Source organism: Chiloscyllium plagiosum, chromosome 16, assembly GCF_004010195.1.
Source record: "Chiloscyllium plagiosum isolate BGI_BamShark_2017 chromosome 16, ASM401019v2, whole genome shotgun sequence".
Lineage (NCBI taxonomy): Eukaryota > Metazoa > Chordata > Chondrichthyes > Orectolobiformes > Hemiscylliidae > Chiloscyllium > Chiloscyllium plagiosum.
In genome coordinates, this window is record NC_057725.1 from 48,864,305 (window position 1) to 48,886,925 (window position 22,621).

The 22,621-nt window shown below is 38.9% G+C and overlaps 1 protein-coding gene across 1 annotated transcript in view; it reads left to right on the forward strand.

Annotated features, from left to right (window-relative positions):
* Positions 1-22,621, forward strand: part of si:dkey-9k7.3 (circularly permutated Ras protein 1) — an 81,613-nt gene that overhangs the window by 15,241 nt on the left and 43,751 nt on the right. The window contains exons 2-7 of the mRNA XM_043706013.1: positions 2,227-2,338; positions 16,725-16,967; positions 17,879-18,007; positions 18,333-18,431; positions 19,026-19,117; positions 21,112-21,291. Of these exons, the coding sequence (XP_043561948.1) occupies positions 2,263-2,338; positions 16,725-16,967; positions 17,879-18,007; positions 18,333-18,431; positions 19,026-19,117; positions 21,112-21,291 (819 nt within the window). The 5' untranslated portion in view covers positions 2,227-2,262. The remainder of the gene's footprint in view (positions 1-2,226; positions 2,339-16,724; positions 16,968-17,878; positions 18,008-18,332; positions 18,432-19,025; positions 19,118-21,111; positions 21,292-22,621) is intronic.

Consider the following 22,621-nt stretch of genomic DNA (forward strand, 5'->3'; position numbering starts at 1 on the left):
TATTTTTGGGATATTTTTTGAGTCTACATATTTGAAGACAGAACTAAAATAGGTATTTAATTGGTCTGGCACCACTTTATTCCCCATTATAAGTTTTGTTTCTGCCTGTAAGGGACCTATAGTTGTCTTTACTATTCAGGTTTCTCTTCACATACCTAGAAAAGCTTTTACGATCATTTTGTACTTTCCTTTAAGCTTATTCTGACACTCTATTTCACCCCTTTTAATCAGTGTCCTTGTCTCCCTTTGCTGGAATTTAAACTGTTTCCAATCCTCAGGTCTGTTGCTTTCTTTGGCCAATTTGTTTGCCTCTTCCTTGGATTCAATACTATCCCTAATTTTCATTGTTAGCCATTGTTTGACAGGAACGAATAACGCTTGCAGTTTGTCCATGCACTTTTCAAATGTTTGCCATTACCTATCTACTGTCATTTCTTTAAATAATAATCCCCATTATATCATAGTCAGCTCACATCTCATGCCATCGTAATTTCCTTTATTTAAACTCAGGATCCTAATCTCAGATACTTTCATCTGAGTGAAAATTTCTGGCCTATTGTGGTCACTCTTCCCAAAGAGACTTTGCACAATGAGATCATGAATTATTCCTTCCTTGTTACAAAATACCCAGTCAAAGATGGTCTTTTCTCTAATTTGATTGTCCACCTACCGATCCATAAAAATATCCTGTACCCACTCCTAGAATTCCTCCTTTATGGTATTGCTACTGACCTGATTTGTCCAATCCATATGCAGATTAAAGTCGCCCATAATTACAGCCATACCTCTATTACTTGCATCTCTAATTTCCTTTTCAATGTCTTCTCTAGCATTTCTACTGCAGCTTGGGTATTGATATATAACCTCTAATACCATTTTCTGCCCCTTGATGTTTCAATCCATATAAACTCTACTTCATCAGACCTAATACCCTTCCTCAAATCTTTAAACCAAATACCTCAAGTACTTTTAAATTGCATATTCTTGATCTTCCATTTTTTACGAGAAATATTCCCCTTTTTTACAGCTAATTCAAGTTTGTATGTGTTTGTTGAATTGAAAGTGTTTGATGTCATATTTTATTGTTTTTCTCAAGCATCAAAACTCCTCTTCCTTTCACCTAGGAAAACCTTGTAATCAGCCTGTCATTTTTGAACCAGCAAACTAGCAAATTGGAGGGTGATAAATGTGTGCTACAAAGAATTGAACATCTTTCTTACAGCCAACTGAGGAGGTTATAAAGAGGGGAACCTATTCGCTCTGCTTCACCTGATTGTAACAAGATTTGGAAGTAAAGTATAAATTTGCCATATAAATAGATAGTTTGTGGATCATAAATGTGGTACTAATAGCTGAGGTTACCATTGAAGGACTCTACATCTCAACCTCTCCCTTTGCTTGGTGACCCTCAAGTTAAACCACTATCAGTCGCCTCTGTCTAATGAGAGGTCAGCTCTATGGTCTTGTACGAATATGGCCACATTACTTACTTGACTTCTTTGCTAATGGAATGTGGATTAAATATCTAAGCATATATTGTTTATACATTAACAGAGTAGGGTGAATGCTCATTTCTCATTTCTCAAATTCGATACATGTGCAGAGCTCTTTGCAGGGTGTAGCGACTCAGAATACATGTGCTGGGGCCAGATAGTCACTGGTGCGTGGCACGTAAAGATCACTGTTGTAAATCATGAAGGCAGTTAACTCTTGCATGAAGTTGTAAACATTCTGTTCTTTGAGATGCTAGAGATCAGAGTCAAAAAGTGGGAGAACTGATGTTTTGGGCCTAAGCCCTTCATCAAGAATGTGATGATGAAGGGCTTATGCCCAAAAAGTCTATTCTTCTACTGCTCAGATACTGCCTGACTTGGTGTGCTTTTCCAGCATCACACTTTTCAACATTCAGTTCTTTGTTAACTGATACAGTAGAGTTGTTCAAAAATATCCACATGACAATAAAAGTACACATTCAGTTCTCCCTGCCTTCTCATTCTCATACCACTCAATCTTTTCCTTCCGAATTGTCTCTTTTACCCATTTAGATGGTCCACCTCAGTATCATCTCTTGTTAACTGAACAAATAAGTCCAATGCTCAGTCAATGCTAAATTTCTACATGACCTCCCATCTTTGGATTATTTTTCTCAATCATTATAAAAATCACTGAAGAATTCACCAGTATTAATGCCCTAATTTTCCATTCATTTTTCTACCTCTTCTGTAGGTGACTCCTTTCCAGTTTGGATGTTCAGCTGAAGTCATGGAATTTGCTTACAGCCACATTGTGTACAATTCGCAAAACATACCTTCCCCAAATCCCAGAAACAGAGAACACGGTAAGTACCAATTTCTTCAATCTCAACAAATATTAATCCATTCTTTTTTTGACATGGCCTTGTTAATTGAAGTATATTCAATCTGTTCTCCCAATTGCTTTTTGGCTAAATATCTCACCTGTAGTAATGAATGACACAGATACTAGAAAACCATAGGTTTGATTCTCATTGAGGAGAATGTAGCTCATGTGCTGGTTAAGTGTTACAGTTGTCTTCAGTGTCTCTGGGTGAGTGAGGAAACTGATGGGCTCCCAATGCTCTGCCCTCTTATCTGTCAGTCCATCATCAATGACTGGTCCTACCTAGTCTATTCCCTGTTAATAACTTACTGCCCTAGTCAGTAGGTTTATGGACTGGATTTCATGCATAAAGATTTTAAACAATCACAGACTTAAATTCTGACTGTAAATTTAGTTGATATTAGTAATGCAAAATTACCTAGTTAGAAACTAGATTATAATCTTCGATCACACTGATATGCATTCAGTGCACTTTAATACCCAACTTGTTTGAATTATCAGGCCCATTTATATATATATATATAGGGTAGTGATCTGAAAACAGTGGTACCTTCATTGGAAAACAATTGAAAAGCTAGCCACTTGCCAAATTAGTGCAAGCACAGCAGATTATAAGGTTACAAATTTTTCTTCCCATCTGTAGGAGAGACTGAAAGTGTCACCAACCAACACATGACATTATCGACGTGTAGGCTCGACTTGTGAAAGCGATGTGGGTATCATTACTTGGTGATAAGATATGGGATGGTTTTAGGTCTGCGGAGGTAGTGTCTCTTAGATTCTCATCTGCCCTGAATCTTAAGAGAACAAGGGAAATTACAATGAAATTTTTTGTAGTGTAAATCTAATTTATTCAACAAGCTGAGAGGCACTAATGCTATGGAAAGAACAGTTTTTAATTTTTTGCTCTTTGTTGTTAATGTCTAGAAACCCCAGCATTACACCGCTATAACTACTATAAAAATCTATTGGAAAGTAGTTTGGAATAATCAGAACTAAGTAATCAGTATAATCAGCTGATGGACTGATAGCTTTTTAGTTAGCCACTTGACAACTAGTTGTTTCTCATTCTGATCATGGGAGAGCAGTAGGTGAGCTCATAGTGGGGAACAGTTCAAAGCGGGCTTTTTGCTGCTATGTCCTCTGTCTGAAATGAGATCAATAACCTGAACAATACACATCTGAGACTTTGGTGCTGATTATTGAGACATGCAAGGCCTTTTTACGAATTACCTAGTATACTTTGTGGAAACTTGTCTTCTCAGTATTTCTGAGGCCCTGGTGTAATCACTTTGAAACCACCCTTCCAATGTGGGAGTCTCATCTGTGAGAAACTCATTTTGCTGCTTAGAGATTGAAATCATATACCTTCACTATGCAGGTTACTCTACTCTGTCCATCACTCTCAGTATCATTGTTAATTTAAACTGCCAACATTAACCTTCAGGACTCAGACATTGTAATTGAGACAGTGTCATCTGTGGAGCCATAAAACCGGCAACAGTCAATGCCACCAGGCAAAGAGTTGAGAAAGTGATATGAAAAGAGGATAGATTAACTGGGAAGTTAAGGGACCCACTTGACAAGTGGAACATTCCAACTGTTGCCACTCTGCCAATAATGCACAGGATATACTATTTCAGTATAATATTTTCAGATAAAAATATATTTCTTTCTAAAGAACTTTTTAAACTTTTTGAGGTTGTGTTAGCAGGTGGTAATGTACTGGTTTCCTGTTTCACCCCCATTCTGAAGCTTTCAGAGCAAGATGTGTGATAATATTCAGTCAGAAATTAGAAACCAATGATAGGAGGTGAGGTTTCTCTGTCAGTGACTCTAGAGCCCAATGCATGTGGGCTTGTTTCCACTACACTAAGCAGGAGTAGAAAGTTTGTGATGCACTTTGCAACGTGGCAGTATGTTGGCGAAATTAGCAACACGTGAACACTGTTATATTTCCATTGTTAAGCTTTCCTGAGCTTACTATGTCAGAGCCGTGTTGTGAATACTTGGATTTCAGCAGAAACAATTTAGTCTTTGAGTACCAGGTACAAAAACTTCAGACAATAGACCATGGAAACTAATTGTTTGGAAACATCCTTGTAAATGCTGTTCTGCCCCGGGCTTTCTGATACCTCATTCTTTCATTATTAGACAAGATTTGTATTATCCACTCACTTAGTCATCGTAACCAGATGCTACTGCTATATTCAGCTCTATATCCATTATGACTTGTCTATTCATTTGTTCCACCGCCTCAGCCCTTAAAAAATAACCTTCTTTCAATTTATACCCATTCCATCTCCTTATAAAGGCAGCAAGCAAATTATCATTCCTTTAGAATGTTGTTTAAAAATCAAGGCAAGAGGAGTGCACTATTGTACTCGCAGTTATTCCTGAAGGTAAAGGATGCTCCAGTGTTTGTTGTTTTGGTGTTCTAGCATGAGTGGTCAAGTCATTAATCATGCGTGGTTGCCTTTAAAGTCTTCTAGACACAGCTTACTCAGGACATACAATTTTGAGATAATTGTTCAATCACTTTCTAAAGAACAAATAGGTTTCACCTTGAACTCAGCAAGAGGATTTTCTTTCCAGAAATGGTAGTGATCAGCTGGGTAGCTTGTTTTTAGCTGGCTTTTCACTAAGGCAGCAGTTTCTCATTCAACTCAACCAATAGAGACCAAACACCTCTTCAACCCTTTCACTGTTCAAAACATACCCATCAGGAGCCTGCGGCAAAGTCAGCAGTTATCCCCCGTCATGTACTTTCTAAGAAGCTTCCTTAAAAAATAAATTCTAATGACCACAGTGAACATTCAACGACTACATTTAAAGAAACAACTCCAGGTATTTCTACAAAACTTAAAATAAATCAATTTTTCTGCAATCCTTCAAAATTTAAGTCCACCAAATAACATTGCTAGTAGGCCATTCAGTTCAAGAGGCAATTCAGGATGGGTAACAAATGCTGGCCTTATCAGCCATGTCAACTGTCAAATTGAAAAAAATAAGCATTTTTGTTACAGTTGTAACTTGTGTTGTCTTACTATCCACTGGCTACTTCATCCCATGACTAGTATTAGTTATTCTGATAATCACCTCACCCATTACTGCAATTTTAGCCCTGTCCTTTCAGCTGGCACAATGCACCTCATTGTTTTGAAAGCATAACGATGTTAGTGAGAATATAGTGCCTGACTGAATATCAGCACCATTTACCATCCAGTTCTGTTTAAAATAGGTGTTAAGTTCTGTTGTGTCTCTGGGGTGAACAGTGCAAATTATAGGCCAGTCAGACCTAGCTTGATTTTGAACAAGATAAAAAGGAAGCTTTCACTTTCAAGTTCTATGCAAATTCATCCTTAATAATGGACTGTAAAATCTCACCAACGACTGAGGTCAGGTTAACTGGCCTATAGTTTCCTGTCTTCTACCTCCATTCCTTCTTGAACATGCATATTACAGTCCTCTGGGACCCTCCCTGACTCCAGTGGTTCCCGAAAGATCACTACTAATGCCTTCACAATCTTCTTAGCTATCTCCTTCAAAGCTTCGGTTTGTAGTCCATCTGGTTACAGTGATTTATCCATCTTCAGACCTTTCAGCTTCCCTTGTACCTTTTCCATTACACTCACCTCTTTCCCTGAATCTCTAAAAGTTCTGATATGAAACTTGTGTCTTCCACCATGAAGACTGATGCAAAGTACCTATTCAGTTCCTTTACCATCTCTCCAGCCTCACTACTTCCCCAGCCTCATTTTCCAGCAGACCAATATCCACTCTTGTCTGCCTCTTACCTTTTATGTATCTAAAACAGCTCTTGCATTCCTCTTTTATATTACTAGCTAGCTTACCCTCATATTTCATCTTCTCCTCACCCTACCATTGCTTTTCTAATTTTCCTCTGCTGGTTTTTTAAGGCTTTCTAATTCTCTAGCTTCCTGCTAATCTTCTCCACATTATATGTTTTTTCTTTTCTTTTTATGTTGTCCCTGACTTCTCTTGTCAGCCATGGTTGCCTCATTTTCCCCATAGTATGTTTCTTCTTTGTTGGGATGAATTTCTGCTGTGTCTCCTGAATATCCTCCAGATATTGCTGCCATTGCTGCTCCACTGTCTTCCCCGTTGGGCTCCGTCTCCAATCAACTCTGGCCAGCTCCTCCTTCATGTCTTTGTAATTGCCTTTTTTCGATTGGAGTACCATTACATCTGATTCCAGCTTCTCCTTCTCAAACCACAGGGTGAACTCCCCGAGGAGTACCATCATCTTATGCTCCCTAATCAAATCTACCTCATTATACATCACCTGAATTATCTGTTCCCTAGTGGACTCTACCACAAACTGCTACAAATTTTCACCTCATATACATTCCACAAATTCCTTTTCTTAGGATCTGCTATGAACCTAATTTTCCCAGTCTACCAGCATATAGAAGTCCCCCATGATTGTTATAACAGTACCTTTCTTACATGTCTTTTCTATCTCCTGATCTATTTTTTTCCCATGTTCTGATTACTGCTAGAAGGCCTGTACATAATTCCCATCAGAATCTTTATCCTTTGCAGTTCCTCCACTCCATCCGCACAGATTTTATACATTCCGTAAATATATCTCTATTTTCTATCGATTTAATTTTGTTTCTTACTAACAAGGCTGTTACGACACAAGGTAAACCTCCTTGCTTGATTTAAACCAGCATTACAAAAAAGATTTATCCCGTGCAGTAATCTGTGAAAATACGGGAGGCCAAGAACTAGTTAAAGTAAAAAGTAACAATTTTGTTTCTTAAACTATAACAGAGAATAATTAACTAACAACTATTTACAACTCCTTTCTCTAACCTACCTTTTACTTTCCCCTTCTATAATACTAGTCCGATAAAACCCCTGATTAAGATTTACCAAAACATTCAAATTTTAAAACCAGCCAGCTGTCAAATCTTCTCTTGTTATTTCCTCTGAAGGTTTGCTCTCCAGGTCAGTGTCAATGTTTTTTCTCTGCGCAACCTCCTTTTCTAGACAGGTACCTCTCAGAGAGGTCTTACTAGCAGCCTACATCTGTTGGTCTTTTGGCAGTTCTCCCCCAGCTGTTCAATTTTTCCTGGTCTTTTACCACGAAGCATCAGATTGTTTCATTGGTTTTTAATATTGTCAGTATACTAAATTCAAACTTGATTGGAGGTTGGTATTTTGGGGTATAATTTAAACTGATTGGTCAACTTCGAACTTGTTTTGTCGCCTCCAGGCAACCCAACTAATCTAGCTGTTCAACCAAATGTTACATTGTTACCTTATTCAGAACACTTGGGGTTGTGTCAGATAGTTCTGCTAGCTTTTAATTCACTTAAAGGTACAGTACCCTTTATTGGGGTTTGGGGTATTTGGGGTTACAAATGCAGAAATGTCTTTTGTCATCTCTGATAAAGGTACCTGCCAGTAACCACGCATAAAGTCCAACTTGGTGAAGTAACTGGCTTGTCCAACTTTCTCGATACTGTTCTCTAATCTAGGAATTGGATATGAGTCCGATTTTGTAACGGCATTGACCTTCCAATAATCTACGCAGAATCGTTGAGTCTGTCCGGTTTGGGAACTAGGATGATTGGCAAACTCCATTCGCTCTGACTTGGTTCGATGATACCCTTGTCAAACATGGCCTCTACCTCCTTCTGGACCTGTCTGGCTTTAAAAGGATTAAGCCAATAGGGGTGTTGTTTTATCGGAGCAGTACTCCTTATATCTACTTCATGTACAATAGCATTAGTCTTCCCCATCTGATTCTTACATATGTCCTGATACTGTAGTAACAAATCTTTCAACTGTGTTCTATGCACCTGAGACAGATGGCTTACTAACCTATCCCACTCCTCCAAGACTTCTTCATTTTTAATCTATTTTGAGGTACATCAAAATCCACATCATCTGCCTTTGATTCCTCACTCTACCTGGCAGTAACTAACATCTGTTTATCTTTTTCTTTCTCTCTAGTATAATACGGTTTCAACATGTCCACATGACATACTCGATACCTTTTCTTTCTATCCGGCAACTTTACTAGATGAGTTCACTCAACTCAACTTTTTCTCAATTTGATAGGGACCACTAAACCTGGCTTTGAAAGGATCTCCAATCACTGGTGACAGTACTAACATGTCATCCCCTCGGGAAAACGTCCGAGTCTCAGAGCTTCATTCTATACTGCCACCTGCTTCATTCTATACTGTGCCCTCTTTAGGTGCTGTTTAGCTTACTCACTTTCTCTATTTAATCTCTCCCTCACCTCTGATACATAATCTAAGTGTGAGATCTCTGACTTTTGTCCTGTCAATTTTTCTTCAATTAATTTCAAAGGACCTCTCACTTCATGCTCAAATATTAACTCAAAGGGAGTGAACTGAGTCGATTTATTTGCAGCATCACTAATGGCAAAAAATATGAATGGGATGCCTTTATCCCAATCATTCGGGTAATCCTGACAGTATACTCTCAACATGACTTTCAGGGTCTGATGCCACCTTTCTAAAGCTCCCTGGAATTCAGGATGATACGCACTGGATTTAAAGTGCTGTATACCTAAGCTATCCGTAACCTCCTTAAACAGAGTAGCAGTAAAATTAGATCCTTGGTCCGACTGAGGCTGTCTGGGTAGCCCATACCGTGTGAATAAAGCTACTAACTCCTCTACTTGATACTCCATAATGAAATTGCCTCCGGAAATCTTGTAGACACAACCATTATGGTTAACAAGTACTGATTCCCACTTTTAATTCTTGGGAAAGGACCTACACAATAAATTATAATCTGCGAGAAATGTTCTTCAAATGTGGGAATTGGCAACAAAAGTGCTGATGTTATTACCGCCTGTGGCTTACCAACCATTTGGCATGTATGACATGCACAGCAAAAGTTAACCACATTTTTGTGCATTCCGGGTCAATAAAATGTTTTTGTATCTTAGCCTGAATCTTTCATACTCCGAGGTGACCTCCTACAGGTAGTTCATGTACTACGTGTAACACTTTCTGTCTGTATGCTATCGGCAATGAAGTCTGGTGCACTTCAGCCCATTTCTCCTCTGCACGAATCTGCCGTGGTCTCCATTTCTGTCTTAGGATTCTATCTTTCAGAATATTCTCCAGAATATTCTTTGCCTCCTTTTCGGAGTACGCATCCACATACATATCTTTGATCATCTTGTATTGCTGTTGCAAGTCTCTTAACCTTTCAGAACTAAACACTTCTCTCTGACCCTCTGCCTGTTCAGGTTTTTCCTGCACTATTATATCAAACAGGGTGTTCACTAACTGAACCTCAACTTCTTCATCTTTCTCTTCTTGCTGTGACTTATGATGGTGTCATCTGGTTACCAGGATATTTCTGTTTTAACTCCTCAGTTTCTTGGTCTTCCTTGGGCTTCTCCACAATAAGGGGTGTCACTCCCACCTTGTACCCTGCCCAATCATTCCCAAGAACAAACTGAATTTCTGGAACTGACACTCTGTCAATCACACCCACTGTAACTTCCCCAGTCTTAAGTTGGCACTTCAACCTGATCTTACATAGGGGAATGCTAAATTTCTGTCCATCTATCCCACAGATCAGCACACTCTCGAGTAATAGATCAGAAAGAGTGCATATTCACTCATCTCTTACTATCAGCGACTGGTTAGATCCGGTATTTATCAAAATTATAACTTCTTGTCCTTCTCCCCCTGTTCTTTCTGAGTAAACTTTACCCACAGAGTCGAATTCTTTGTAGAGATGAGGTACTAATTCCCTACCCAGCCCCTGTCTAGGCTGTGCACTCTCCTGCAGCTCCTCGGCTCTTCTTGGGGTCTCCTTTACTATCTTCACTAATGCTACTGACTGAGCTTCTTTACCACATCTTTTCCCACAATGCCTTTCTTTAATGACCAGCACTGTGACTTTACGTGTCCCACCTTCTGGCAGTGAAAACCCCTTTTCCCAGTGCCCTTCTGAAACCACTGGCACTGTAATTTTCTGTGTCCCACTCCATTACAGTGAAAACACCTGAAGCCGTTCACCTCCTTTTCACCCCCTTGGGCTTCTTTAACATGTGGTAAATTCTTACCAGTGTTCTCTACTCTTGTTTTGGTAGTGTAGGATCTCCCCTTCTCCCAACATCTATCACTCACAGGACCAAATTCTGGCTGGAAGCTTGTCTTATGCACCAACATGTATTCATCTGCTAATTGTGCTGCCTTTCTCTCTTCCTGGACTTTCTGTTCCTCAATGTGAATTCTTACCATCTCTGGAAGTGAGTTTTTAAGCTCCTCCAGCAGAATAATCTCTCTTGGAGCCTCAGATGTCCTATCTATCTATAAAGCATGCACCCATTGAACAAAATGACTATGTTTAAATCTTTCGAACTCAATATGAGTCTGATCTGGTTCCTTCTTTGTGTTTCTGAACCACTGTCTACATGCTTCTGGTACCAATTCATAAGCACCTAAAATAGCCTGTTTAACCTCTTCATAATCTGTTGACACCTCATCTGACACTGCAGCAATACCTCACTAGCTCTGCCTACTAGTTTAGTCTGAACTAGCATCACCCATAAATCCTTGGACCACTCCATCTACCTAGCCAATTTTTCAAATGAAATAAAGAAGGCTTCTACATCTTTCTCATCAAAATGTGGCAGAGTTTTGATATATTTGTATATATTACTACTTTCTCCTTTAATCTCCATCCTGTTAACTTGACTTTGCTGACTAATTTGCAATTCTCAAGTTCAAATTCACCCTCTTTTTGTCTCTTCCTTTCTTCTCTGTCTCTTTCTCTCTCCCTTTCTTCTCTCTCTATTTGCTCAGCTAAGAACCTTCTCTCTCTCTTTCCTCTCTCACTCTTCTCTCTTTTTCTCTCCCTCTCTCTTCTTCTCTCCCTTTGTTTATCTTCTAACCCCATTTTCCTCAATTGTAATTTAAGTTTTTTTCTACCTCTACTGCACATGTCTGTTTTTCTGACACACCTAAGTGTTTGAGTAATTCTCTTACAATTTCAGCTTTACTTTTGTCCTTGGTTAAACCCAAATCTAACATATTTGGCAAATCTGAGAAGCATCTTCAAATCCCAGAACCTTTATAACAATTTTAAGAGCCATTTCTCTCACTTTTAATTTAACCAACCACAAGTCACCAAAATTAAACAGATTGTCTCACCTATGTTTTATTTAAAGATCTAGGACACTAACCTTCAATCGTTTAAATCTGCTGGGATTTTTCGTATCCCCAAATCCATTAAAATCTGTCTAAACCAAGTCAAATCACAAATCCAAGACCCAAACTGTTTAAATCGTGCACAAAAGCCTCCTAAACCATTCAAATCCTAACAACGAGCCCCCAAACTGTTATGACACGGGGTAAATCCCCCCCTGCTTGATTTAAACCAGCAACACAGAAATGATTAATCCCGTGCAGTAATCTGTGAAAATTTGAGATGCTAAGAACTAGTTAAAGTAAAAAGTAACAATTTTATTTCTTAAACTATAACAGAGAATAATTAACTAACAACTATTTACAACTCCTTTCTCTAATTTATCTTTTACATTCCTCTTCTATAATACTATTATGATTTACCAAAAAATTCAAATTTCAAACCAGCCAGCTGTCAAATCTTGTCTTCTTATCTTGCTCTGTAGATTTGCTCTCCAGGTTGGTGTCAATGTTTTTTTCTCTGTGCAAACTCCTTCTCCAGACAGGTAGCTCTTAGAGAGGTCTGACTAGCAGCCTACATCTGTTGGTCTTTTGGCAGTTCTCCCCCAACTGTTCAATTTTTCCCAGTCTTATACCCCAAAGCATCAGATTGTTTCATTGGTTTTTAATATTGTCAATATACTAAATTCAAACTTGATAGGAAGTTGGTACTTTGGGGTACAATTTAAACTGATTGGCTGAATTTGAATTTGTTTTGTCAGCTCCAGGCAACCCGGCTAATCGAGCTGTTCGACCAAATGTTACATTGTTACCTTATTCAGAACACTTGGTGCTATATCAGGTAGTTCTTTTAACTCTCTTATAGGTACAGTACCCCTTACACCTTCATAACAAGGAAACCCTGCCCCCTCTGCCCATTTCCTGTGCTTTTGATAAAACGTGTATCTTTGGATATTTAGTTTTTAGCCCTGATCCCCTTGCAGCTGTGTCTCTGTGATATCCACAACATCCAATTTCAATCTGTGATATAAGCTCTTTTATCTTGTTTCACATAATGTATGTATTTAAGTACAATACCTCTCAGTCCTGAGTTGACCAGCCCCTTCTCATAGTTGTCCCCTTATCTGCTGTGCTTGACGTTCCTGACCCTTTCCATACTTTCTGTCCTATAACTTGTTCTGGAAACTTTAAAAACCTCTCCTGAACCCTCCCCAACTTTAACTAGCTTGAAGTCCTTGTGACCACCTTATATAGCCTGTCCTCTTCCTGTCCATTAGGATTCTGTTCCCAGATTGGTTCATATGGAGCCTCTTCCAATGGTACAGTTCCCTCCTGTCCCAATACTGATGCCAGTGCCCAATGAAATGGAAACCTTCTTTCCCGCACCATTCATTTTGCCATGTATTTACTTGACTAATCTTACTTTTGCCAATTTTCAAGTGGCTCAGGTAATAACCCAGAATTTACAACCTTTGATGCCCTTCTTTTTCTAATTTGTGTTCCTAATTCCTGATATTCCCAAAACAGGACCTCTTACCTACTCTTGCCTAGTTGTTGGTACCAATATGGACCACACAACTGGATCCTCCCACTCCCCCTCAAGTTCAAACCGAATTGAGATGTCCGTCACTTGGTGCCAGGTGGAATTCTCGATCCTGTTCACAAAGGATGCTAACTGCACCTCTACTTATAGAAACCCCTAGCACTATCATTTTTCTTTGTTCTCCCTCCATTTAAATAACTTCCTGGATCATAGTGCACTGGTCAATTGGACTATCCCCCCGTAGTCCTTCTCCTCATTCATACAGGGAGCACGTACCTCATACCTGTTGGACAAGCTCAAGAGCTGAGGCTCCTCAAGTGCTTTGTTCTTGATCTTTCTACCTGCTTCACCTATTGTCATACCCTCCTGTTCCTGACCACTGGCCAAATTTGAAATATTTAAGCTACATGGGTGATCTATCTGGAACACAGAGTTAAGGCAGCTCACCCCCTCCTGGATGTGCTACAGGTTCCAGCTCACCAACTCTGAACCAAAATTGCTTGAGCTACAGACGTTCATTGCAGGTGTGGTCACTGTGGCTCATAATGGGATCTACCAGCTTCCAAATCATGCAAGAAAAGATCTGTACTGCCATTCCTAATATAATTAATTAGTTTTAATTATTGTTAAAAATATTATTTCCAGATAGTCCCTAAATTATTATACTCCTTTCTGAATCTATCTAAGTCTAGTCCCTAATGTAGGTCTCTTACCAGTCAATGAGGACATATAATTAACCACAGGTGACCAAGTAGAGGTATATGATCATTTATTCAACTGAATGCAGGAGAGCATCACTCAGTCAAACTGTAGTAAGACTTTTGGAAATGCAGAGAAATTCCAGGTTCTTATACAATTTTGGTCATACACACCATTGTTATTGTCTGAATTCCAGTCTTGGCTCATAAAAACAGAAGAAATAAATATCCATTCTTGATCACAGATTAATGTTATTCATGTCTTCTTCATCCACTCAGGGATCATTGAATCTTATTGTAGCCTGGCATTAATTTTGATCAATTTCTTATCGGTATCTGTCACCTCCTCTCTGGACTATTTTGCAAACATCAACTTCTTGTTTGTACAAGGTTCACCTACAGATTCTTGCTTACACTAACCTCAAGAATGTGCAAGAGTCATTTGACGTAAGGTTCATGTGATGAAGTCTGCTTGTTACTTCTTCTCACAAACTTTGTTACTTTTTACTGTGAATATAAAAATCATGATTTAACACTTAAGTGGAAGCAAAGTCACCATAGTCCCTGACAGCTGCTCTCTCTCTGTCTCATTAGAGAGAGACAGAGACAACTGGTGGTGGTTTACTCTGACGGTCACCATGCCTCAGACAAAGTGAGAGGTTGAGAAGCAGAACCTTTCATGGAAACCTCAGCTTGTGTAGGAACTCAACCCACCACTGTTAGCATTACTCTGTTTTCACAAACTAGCTGTGCAATCAACTGAACTAACCAACCCCCCTATAAAAGCCTTGCAGTCTAATTCACTCTTACTATCTGCAGCAGTCAGCATGCTTAACCAAACACTGCTTGCTAAACTCAGAATGTAGTGTACAACAACATTTACTAAAAATGCTGACTGAATTAGGAATTGCACAGGAAACCAAACAAAGATTATCAGTCAGACTCACAGTGTAATTTAACTGCATGTCATAAAAGCTACATTTAATCACACATGGGCCTATGACTACGCATTAAAAACCAAAAGAACTGCGGACACTGTAAATAAGAAACAAAAACAGAAGTTGCTGGAAAAGCTCAGCAAGTCTGGTAGCATCTGTGAAGAGAAATCAGAGTTAATGTTTCGGGTCTGGTGACACTTTCTCAAACCACACGTTGCACCTTTTTTGCTGAGAAAAGTGCTAAGAAAACAGGTCCACCCTGCTGCATCCCTTTGGCAATGCCCTGATCATCAATGGATTTGCCCGGTTTGAATGAACTGACAATTAACAGTTCTTCTGCATCTCTATGCTATCTGTAGTCCAACCAGTCAACACGCTCTTCTCATGCTGTGTACTCTTCTCATGTTGTTTCTTTTTAAAAATTGTTTTCTTGTGTTTCAGTCCTGATGAGTGTAAAACAAAAAGCTTCAACGTCATATCTTTTTTTAGCAAACCTCAAAAAGTGCGATCAGATTTATCAGCCATGAGCTATCATTTACAAAACCAAGTCTCTTGCTGAGTGTTTGAAACATTTCCAGATATTCAGTCACGTTGTTCTTTAATAAAGACACTAAAACATTTCCAACAATAGATGTTAGGCTAACTGGTCTATAATTCCCCTTAGTTTTCCTTTGTTGCCTTTTTTAAACAGTGAATGACATATTCACTTTTCAAACCTAAAGTCGGATCCCCAAATCATGAGAACTTTGGAAAATAATAATTAGAGCATCTGCAATATTCTCACCTATTTTCTTTGTAATATTGGAATAGAAAACTATCCTTAGGAATGGGATCCAATAGTGAACTATCCTTGGAAACTTTGAGATTTATCATTCTCTAGTACCCCCTTTTCCTCATTACTGATGGTATTTAATGATATTAATTCTGTTGAATACTATGGACAAGAGGTAAGATCCTCTGATGTTGGATATGCTCATTGTCTGGTACTCATCTGGCATTATCTAACCTGAGCATCAGTGAATAGGTTATAAATGAGTAAGTGCCACTTAATATCACTGTTGGCAACAGCTTGCATTATTTTGCATGTGTAGTCATTGGTCATAGTGGATCAATCCTCCTTTTGTGGACAGGACATACCTGGACAATCTTCCATACTGTCTGAAGATATTCTCTTGTTCTAATTTGTCTTGTTATTTTAACCACCAGAAAAAAAAACATACATTCAGTGCAGGGTCAAGTTTTATTGAGATATCAGATTCTGACATTGGTTTTCTACACAATGATTTTTTTCACATGCAAATACCATGCTTTCTTCGATTATTACATTTCATCAATACTATCAATAAATAACAGTGAGGCAAAGACACATAGAAGTAAAAGCATGAGCATATACACAAAGGTAGATGGAAAAACCAATGAATTATAATTAAGATGCTGGTACATAATTAAAGTACATTTTATCATTCTCAATCCCTTCCAATTGTCCCATGAGTATGGTTATGTTATCTTACTTAGCCTAGTAATCTTTTTCATAAGCCCCAATGATCACATCAGTATATTCCCCATCGTCACAGACATTGCAGAATGCTTACTTTCAGATATTGCATCAATATCTTTGAAAATGCTGTTCTTGCATCCTTTACACAATAGGCAGTCTATAGTCCCAGATTAAATAGAAGGCTGCTTTAATCTATTTTGCACTGATCTGAATTTAATGCACCCTTATCTCTCAGGCTGACTAGGCATTGAGGTCTTCAGAGAGTGTCAACTCTCAATCCCACAGATGGTAGTATTGTGAATTTCTGGAACAGTTTTTTTTGAAGGGTGGTTAGATCTGAGCCCAAATTTTCAGCAGTACAGCCAAGATCTTATCAGGACTCACAGCCTCTACTGTGCCCAGTGCACTCAGCTGCTAATTGATATCAAGTGGAATCATTAAAACTGGCTGAAGTATAACAAATGAATACTGTTTGTAGGTGTTGACCAGTTTTCTCTTTGTATTCAATTGCAGAACATAGGCATGATAGATCAGCTTCTGTTCCAGATCTTGTTGAAAATCAAACATATTCAAGCACAAGCTTCAGACCTCTATCATTACCGGCCAGTCACAGTTTTCATCAATATGACAACCGATTCCTGAAATCATCTGGAGATGAGGATAACTGCGTATATGCGACTGTTCCAAAATCTTCACATGGGAACCGAGCAAAACGTCCGATACCTCCTGCCAGAAGCAAAAAATCAACACCAATAGGTAAAGACATTTTGTTGCCCTGATCCATTCAGGTAGATCACCTGGATTTGTGATTCAAGTCTAAAACAGTCAGGAAGGACCACAGGAGTCAGCCTGTAAGATTGAGCACTTTAGATAAGATATGTTTTGTCACATGGGGAGCTGTATTCTGTTTTTATCTATAGGATATGGGAACTACTGACCACATCAGTATTTATTGTCTATCTATAATTTCCCTTGAGTTAGTGGAGGCAAGCAAGTTTTTTTGAACCACTGAAGTTTATGTGGCATCGACAGAGCTGTTAGGGATGGAGTTCCAGGATTTTGACACATTGACTATAATAGAGTGACAGGATGGTGTGTGAGTTAGAAGGGAACTTGGTAGCAATGGTGTTCCTATGCACCCCCTGCCCTTGCCCTTGCAGGTGTAGAGGTCATGATTTGGATAATGTCACCAAATGCTCACAACTAGAATGCATATCCTAGTCATAGAGTCATAGAGATGTACAGGATGGAAATAGACCCTTCGGTCCAACCTGTCCATGCCGACCAGATATCCCAATCCAATCTAGTCCCACCTGCCAGCACCCGTCCCATATCCCTCCAAACCCTTCCTATTCATATACCCATCCAAATGCCTCTTAAATGTTGCAATTGTACCAGCCTCCACCACATCCTCTGGCAGCTCATTCCATATACGTACCATCCTCTGCGTGAAAAAGTTACTCCTTAGGTCTCTTTTGCCAATCATTGTGAAGCAGGGAAGATACAATATGGCAAAGAGGATTGGGAATTTTTTTAACCCCAACAAAAGATAACCAAAAAAGAATAAACTTGCAAATGATATCAAAAACAAAAGAGATGATAGTGAACAAAAAGACATGTTTATACATTCTCAATGTTTTCTGTTATGTTCTGTGCTGTGATATCAGATGAGGAAGACAACCAGGCTCCACCTCTGCCTCCACGTCTTAATTCTTTCACCACACATCAGCTCTCTGCAACGCTGCCATGTTCACTAAACCCACCCCAACGGGTCCCACCACCAAGGCCCAAACGAAGTAAGTTGGCTCATAATAAATAAAATTATTTTTGTTTCTTGAATTGTGCAACTTGAGTGCCCATGTAATAAGAGTAACTAAAGTTTAAAAATAATTAATTAAAATGCTGGGAGTGATCTGGAGGACACGTAACATGTACATTAATTACTCTTATTACATGTAACTTACTCTTGGTCATTTCTGACATGCACTCTTGCTCCACTGTTTCATTATTGAGTTGATTGACATTGTTGCTGGCCTGTTTGTAAGTTGATGATTAATATATTAATAATTAATAGAGTATAAGACGGGGTTTTAATATTGCAATGTCGCTGCATTTTTCTAGCTTTTCCAGCCCCTAAGAACACTGGTTCTCAGCCAAGTAAGAAAGCCAATGTGAACGTGGTCTCTGTTAACCTGGGAAAATTGGTAGACGTCAGTAATTGTAAGTGCATGACTGGGTTCATTGTTCTTTTGTATAGAAAGTTAAAGGGATCCAAATGCTTATTATAGGCTTAATCCTTTGATCTTTTACACTAAAATGGAAAACAGATATACAGCTAGTTTTCTCACAATGCTGGTTTTCTACTTTAACCATCCCATAAATCGCATTACATAATTCTTCCCCTCTGTTGCTGTGAATCACTAGGTCATATGAAGAAGGTTTGTATATATAGTGCCTGAACACATTTCACAGTAAAACCTTCCATATAAAATTACTTACTAGTGTTGTTAGACCTGTCTTGTGAATTTGCTTTCATGCATTGCTAACAGCTTTTTTCTCGCTGATGGTCAGCATTTTAACCCGTGCATCACTTAATGTTTCACTTAATTATGCATTGTCAATTTCAAAGAGGTCAGTTGAATGGTCGGGTTGAAGGATGTTGTAATGAATCCTGATCAGTTCCGCGGGTCGGAAGCCAGTCTGAGCAAATCTGATGGAATTGAAGGTTGTTGGAACCGACTGTTAAATCTGATGTGAGTGTGGTACCAACTGAGTCAGACTGAACTTGAACACTTTCTTTCTGCTGTGTTACAGTGCAAACCCAGGCTGTGAAAGCCATCTACTGCCAAAGATGTTCAGCAGCTTTGTCCAGCATTAGTCGGATTCACCAGAAATATGCAGATATTGTGAGTTCCACAGAAGTACTATAATGGTGAATGTTGGGCATAATAGAGAATCTAAATCCTTTTTAAAAGCATCGTTCAATGCATTGAATCTATAAATTCAAAGATTATGATATATAACAGTCTTCATTGCTGTGGTTCCCCAGTTACTAATGTTGGATTATCCTTGTTGCATGATTACTGAGAATTGTGAACTTGTAATGGAAAACTTCATAACACTTTCAATTGAGAAGGAAGCTAATGCCATTTTAATTTACTTCATGATCATGCACCACCCTCAAATGAAAAAATAACCAAATGATTTTACTTTTAGTAACTATTACTTTAACATGAATCAGACGCAATATTAATTAAACACAAATTAAAAGGGCAGATGAACAGCTGTCATGATGCAGTGGTAGTGTCCCTAACTCTGAGCCAGGAGACCTGGTCTCAAATCCCACTTTACTTAGAATCTCTACAGTATGGAAACTAACAAGTCCACACCGACCCTCCAAAGAGTAACCCACTTGCTTCAGAGAGGTATATTAACATCTCTTAAAAAGTTGATTAAGAAATATCTTAAAAGACAAATGGCACAAGCATTAGCTTCTGCATTCTAAAGTTCTCTAACTGAGCCTCTGATACATAGGATTGATCATTTACCCACCCAATCGATTCAGCCCTTGCATTGTGTTCACTGGCAGTTGTATGAGTGTCCTGGATACAGTTGACACTGACAACATGTCTACAAACTTGGTCATGTCAGTCCTGGTAGGCATACAATCAACCAACCGACAGTACCCAGTTCACAATCTGGCCCTTTTATATAAACATTCAGTTTTTTTTGCATGTCTGAACTACTTAAACTCCTTTTAGGATTCAGTCCCATTTAGGACATTCATAAAACTTCTCCTAGAACTTCTGGAATTCTATTTTTCTTCTTACTGTGAAAATGAAAACTGACCTATTCATAATTTTCTATCTGATTTTGCCTCACACACATCCTGTGTTCCTCCTTCAGTCTTCATCATCTGTCACTTTCTGCCTACCTCTAGTTCCCCTTTGTCTTTGGCTGAAAGGTTTCCACAACATAGCCTCCTTCCTCTTGGTACTGTATCCATGTCAAGAATCACCAGTTGACAGGTATTTTCTTCATATCCAAGAAAATCACCATTTATCCCCTTACAATTAATACTAACATATAAATATCCTTTTCAAATACAAAAACAGAAATTACTGGAAAAGCTTAGTATATCTGGCAGGATCTATGGAGAGAAATCAGGGTTAATCTTTTGGGTCTGAAACATTAACACTGTTTTCTCTCCACAGATGCTGCCAGACCAGCTGAACACTTCCAGCAATTTCTGTTTTTTTTCTGATTTCCAGCATCCACAGTCCTCCTGGTTCTTTTCAAATAGTTTTGAAACAATTACAGATTATCCATGAATTTTAAAGAAATTAAAATTTTCCCTATTTCATATTTGAAGATCATCACATATGACAAAGGGCAAAATAAAACAAAAATGTTAAATAGTTGTGATTAAATGGCGTGCCCATTTTAATATTAGTCTGGTAACAGGTTACACCTGTCAGTCCTACTCCAGAACTCCATACTCTAACTTGATATTATGAGTTATCAGTAGATTAGATTACTTTAGAGTGTGGAAACAGGCCCTTCGGCCCAACAAGTCCACACCGACCCACCGAAGCGCAACCCACCCATACATTTGCCCCTTACCTAACACTACGGGCAATTTAGCATGGCCAATTCACCTAACCTGCACATTTTTGGACTGTGGGAGGAAACCGGAGCACCCGGAGGAAACCCACGCAGACACGGGGAGAACGTGCAAACTCCACACAGAGTCGCCGGAGGCGGGAACCGAACCCGGGTCTCTGGCGCTGTGAGGCAGCAGTGCTAACCACTGTGCCACCGTGCCACCCACTGTAATTGTTTATCCACTTTACTTTTCCATTAAATCTCTAACTGTTGGTCTTTTCCCTTTCTTATCCAGATATGGCCTTGCGAATTCTGTAGTAAGCAGAATGTGATCACTCGATCCTTCAGTACAATACCCAAAAGTCAAGATGTCATATATCTCTCAGGGTCTACCAATGAAGATTACATAAATGTGGACGACTCCTTGGTTGTTTTTTGCATTGATGTCTCTGGAAGCATGTGTGCAACCAATGAGGTAAGGAGAGCTCCTGTGGTATATCAGAGATACCCACACACAGAAAATTCATTTGACTCTTGGAAGTAACTTCATATGTCAAGAGCAACATCACATTGTATGCTAATGCCTACTATCAACCAATGTCTTTAGAAAACTCTCCATCAGGGAGGACAAACTTGTTTACTTATTTACACCACTAAAAATAGTTTTACACAGATAATCATTATAGGTACAATAATAAAGCTACTCAAAATTTGGGGAAAGCCTTATTATTGTAACCCTAACCCTACAGAATATAAAATACATAATTATGACTGGCCTTAGCCAATTCACCTAACCTGAATTCTATTTCTCTGGTGAACCAGCATCATGTTATTTCAGGAAATCAGGGAAATTTTCTGAAAACATAGGGACAAATATTTTAATTCTGCAAATCTGACTCCTCAGGTCAATTATATTTTTCTTGGTACCATTATGTTTGAAATTTTCTGCTTGGCTCTTTTTTTCTGTCTCCCATCATCCATTTTGGAGTCAAAGTGGGTTTTAAAACTGTGGATTTTTTACTGGATGCAAACTGTCTTCAAGAGCCCATCCAAAACCTTAAGTAGGAAGATTGACGTGACTGTATCTGCAACATAATGTGATTAGCTTTTGGTGTGTACCCATGTTGGTTCAGAAATGTTTTGGTTAGTGAACACAGTTATTAAGAACTATGTGCTGTGGTGCCTGGACAATTAAATTATCCAGCACCACTCTAATCTTGACTCTGAATTAAATTATCCATGCCATTCATTAGGCTGCAGTTGAACAACATAGACATCGAGCTCGGAAACAAACAAAACATACGTGACATGTACATTTTAGATTATCTTGCACCCTTTGAAGTGAAATTAATACCAATAGGAGTAGCAGCTTGGTCCAATTGATAGTATTCTTTTTCTGAGTCAGAAAGTCATACTTTGGGCTAACAAACTATTCTGGATCAGTTTAAAAATTGCCCACTTATGTTTCAATCCTATCTGCACTGAGCACTCCTGGATGGGGGCATCCTGCAATGTTGTTGGATACAAAGGATGGGTATGGGAAGTAAGCCAGTGGGGGCAGGTATTGTCTGGCTGGCTGGAGGGGAGTGTCATCTCAGGTGGGGGATTGGTCCTATGTGTATTGGTGTGTATGTGGATGTGTTGTATTTGTGTTTGTGTGTGTGTTTGTGAGTGTGTGAGTATGTGCTTTGGTGTGCATGTGTTGGGGTGTATGTCAATGTGTATGTGGTGTGTGTTAGTGTGGCTGTATGTGTGTTCATGCTTGTGCGTGTTGGTGTATGGGGGCGTGTATGTGTTGGTGGGTG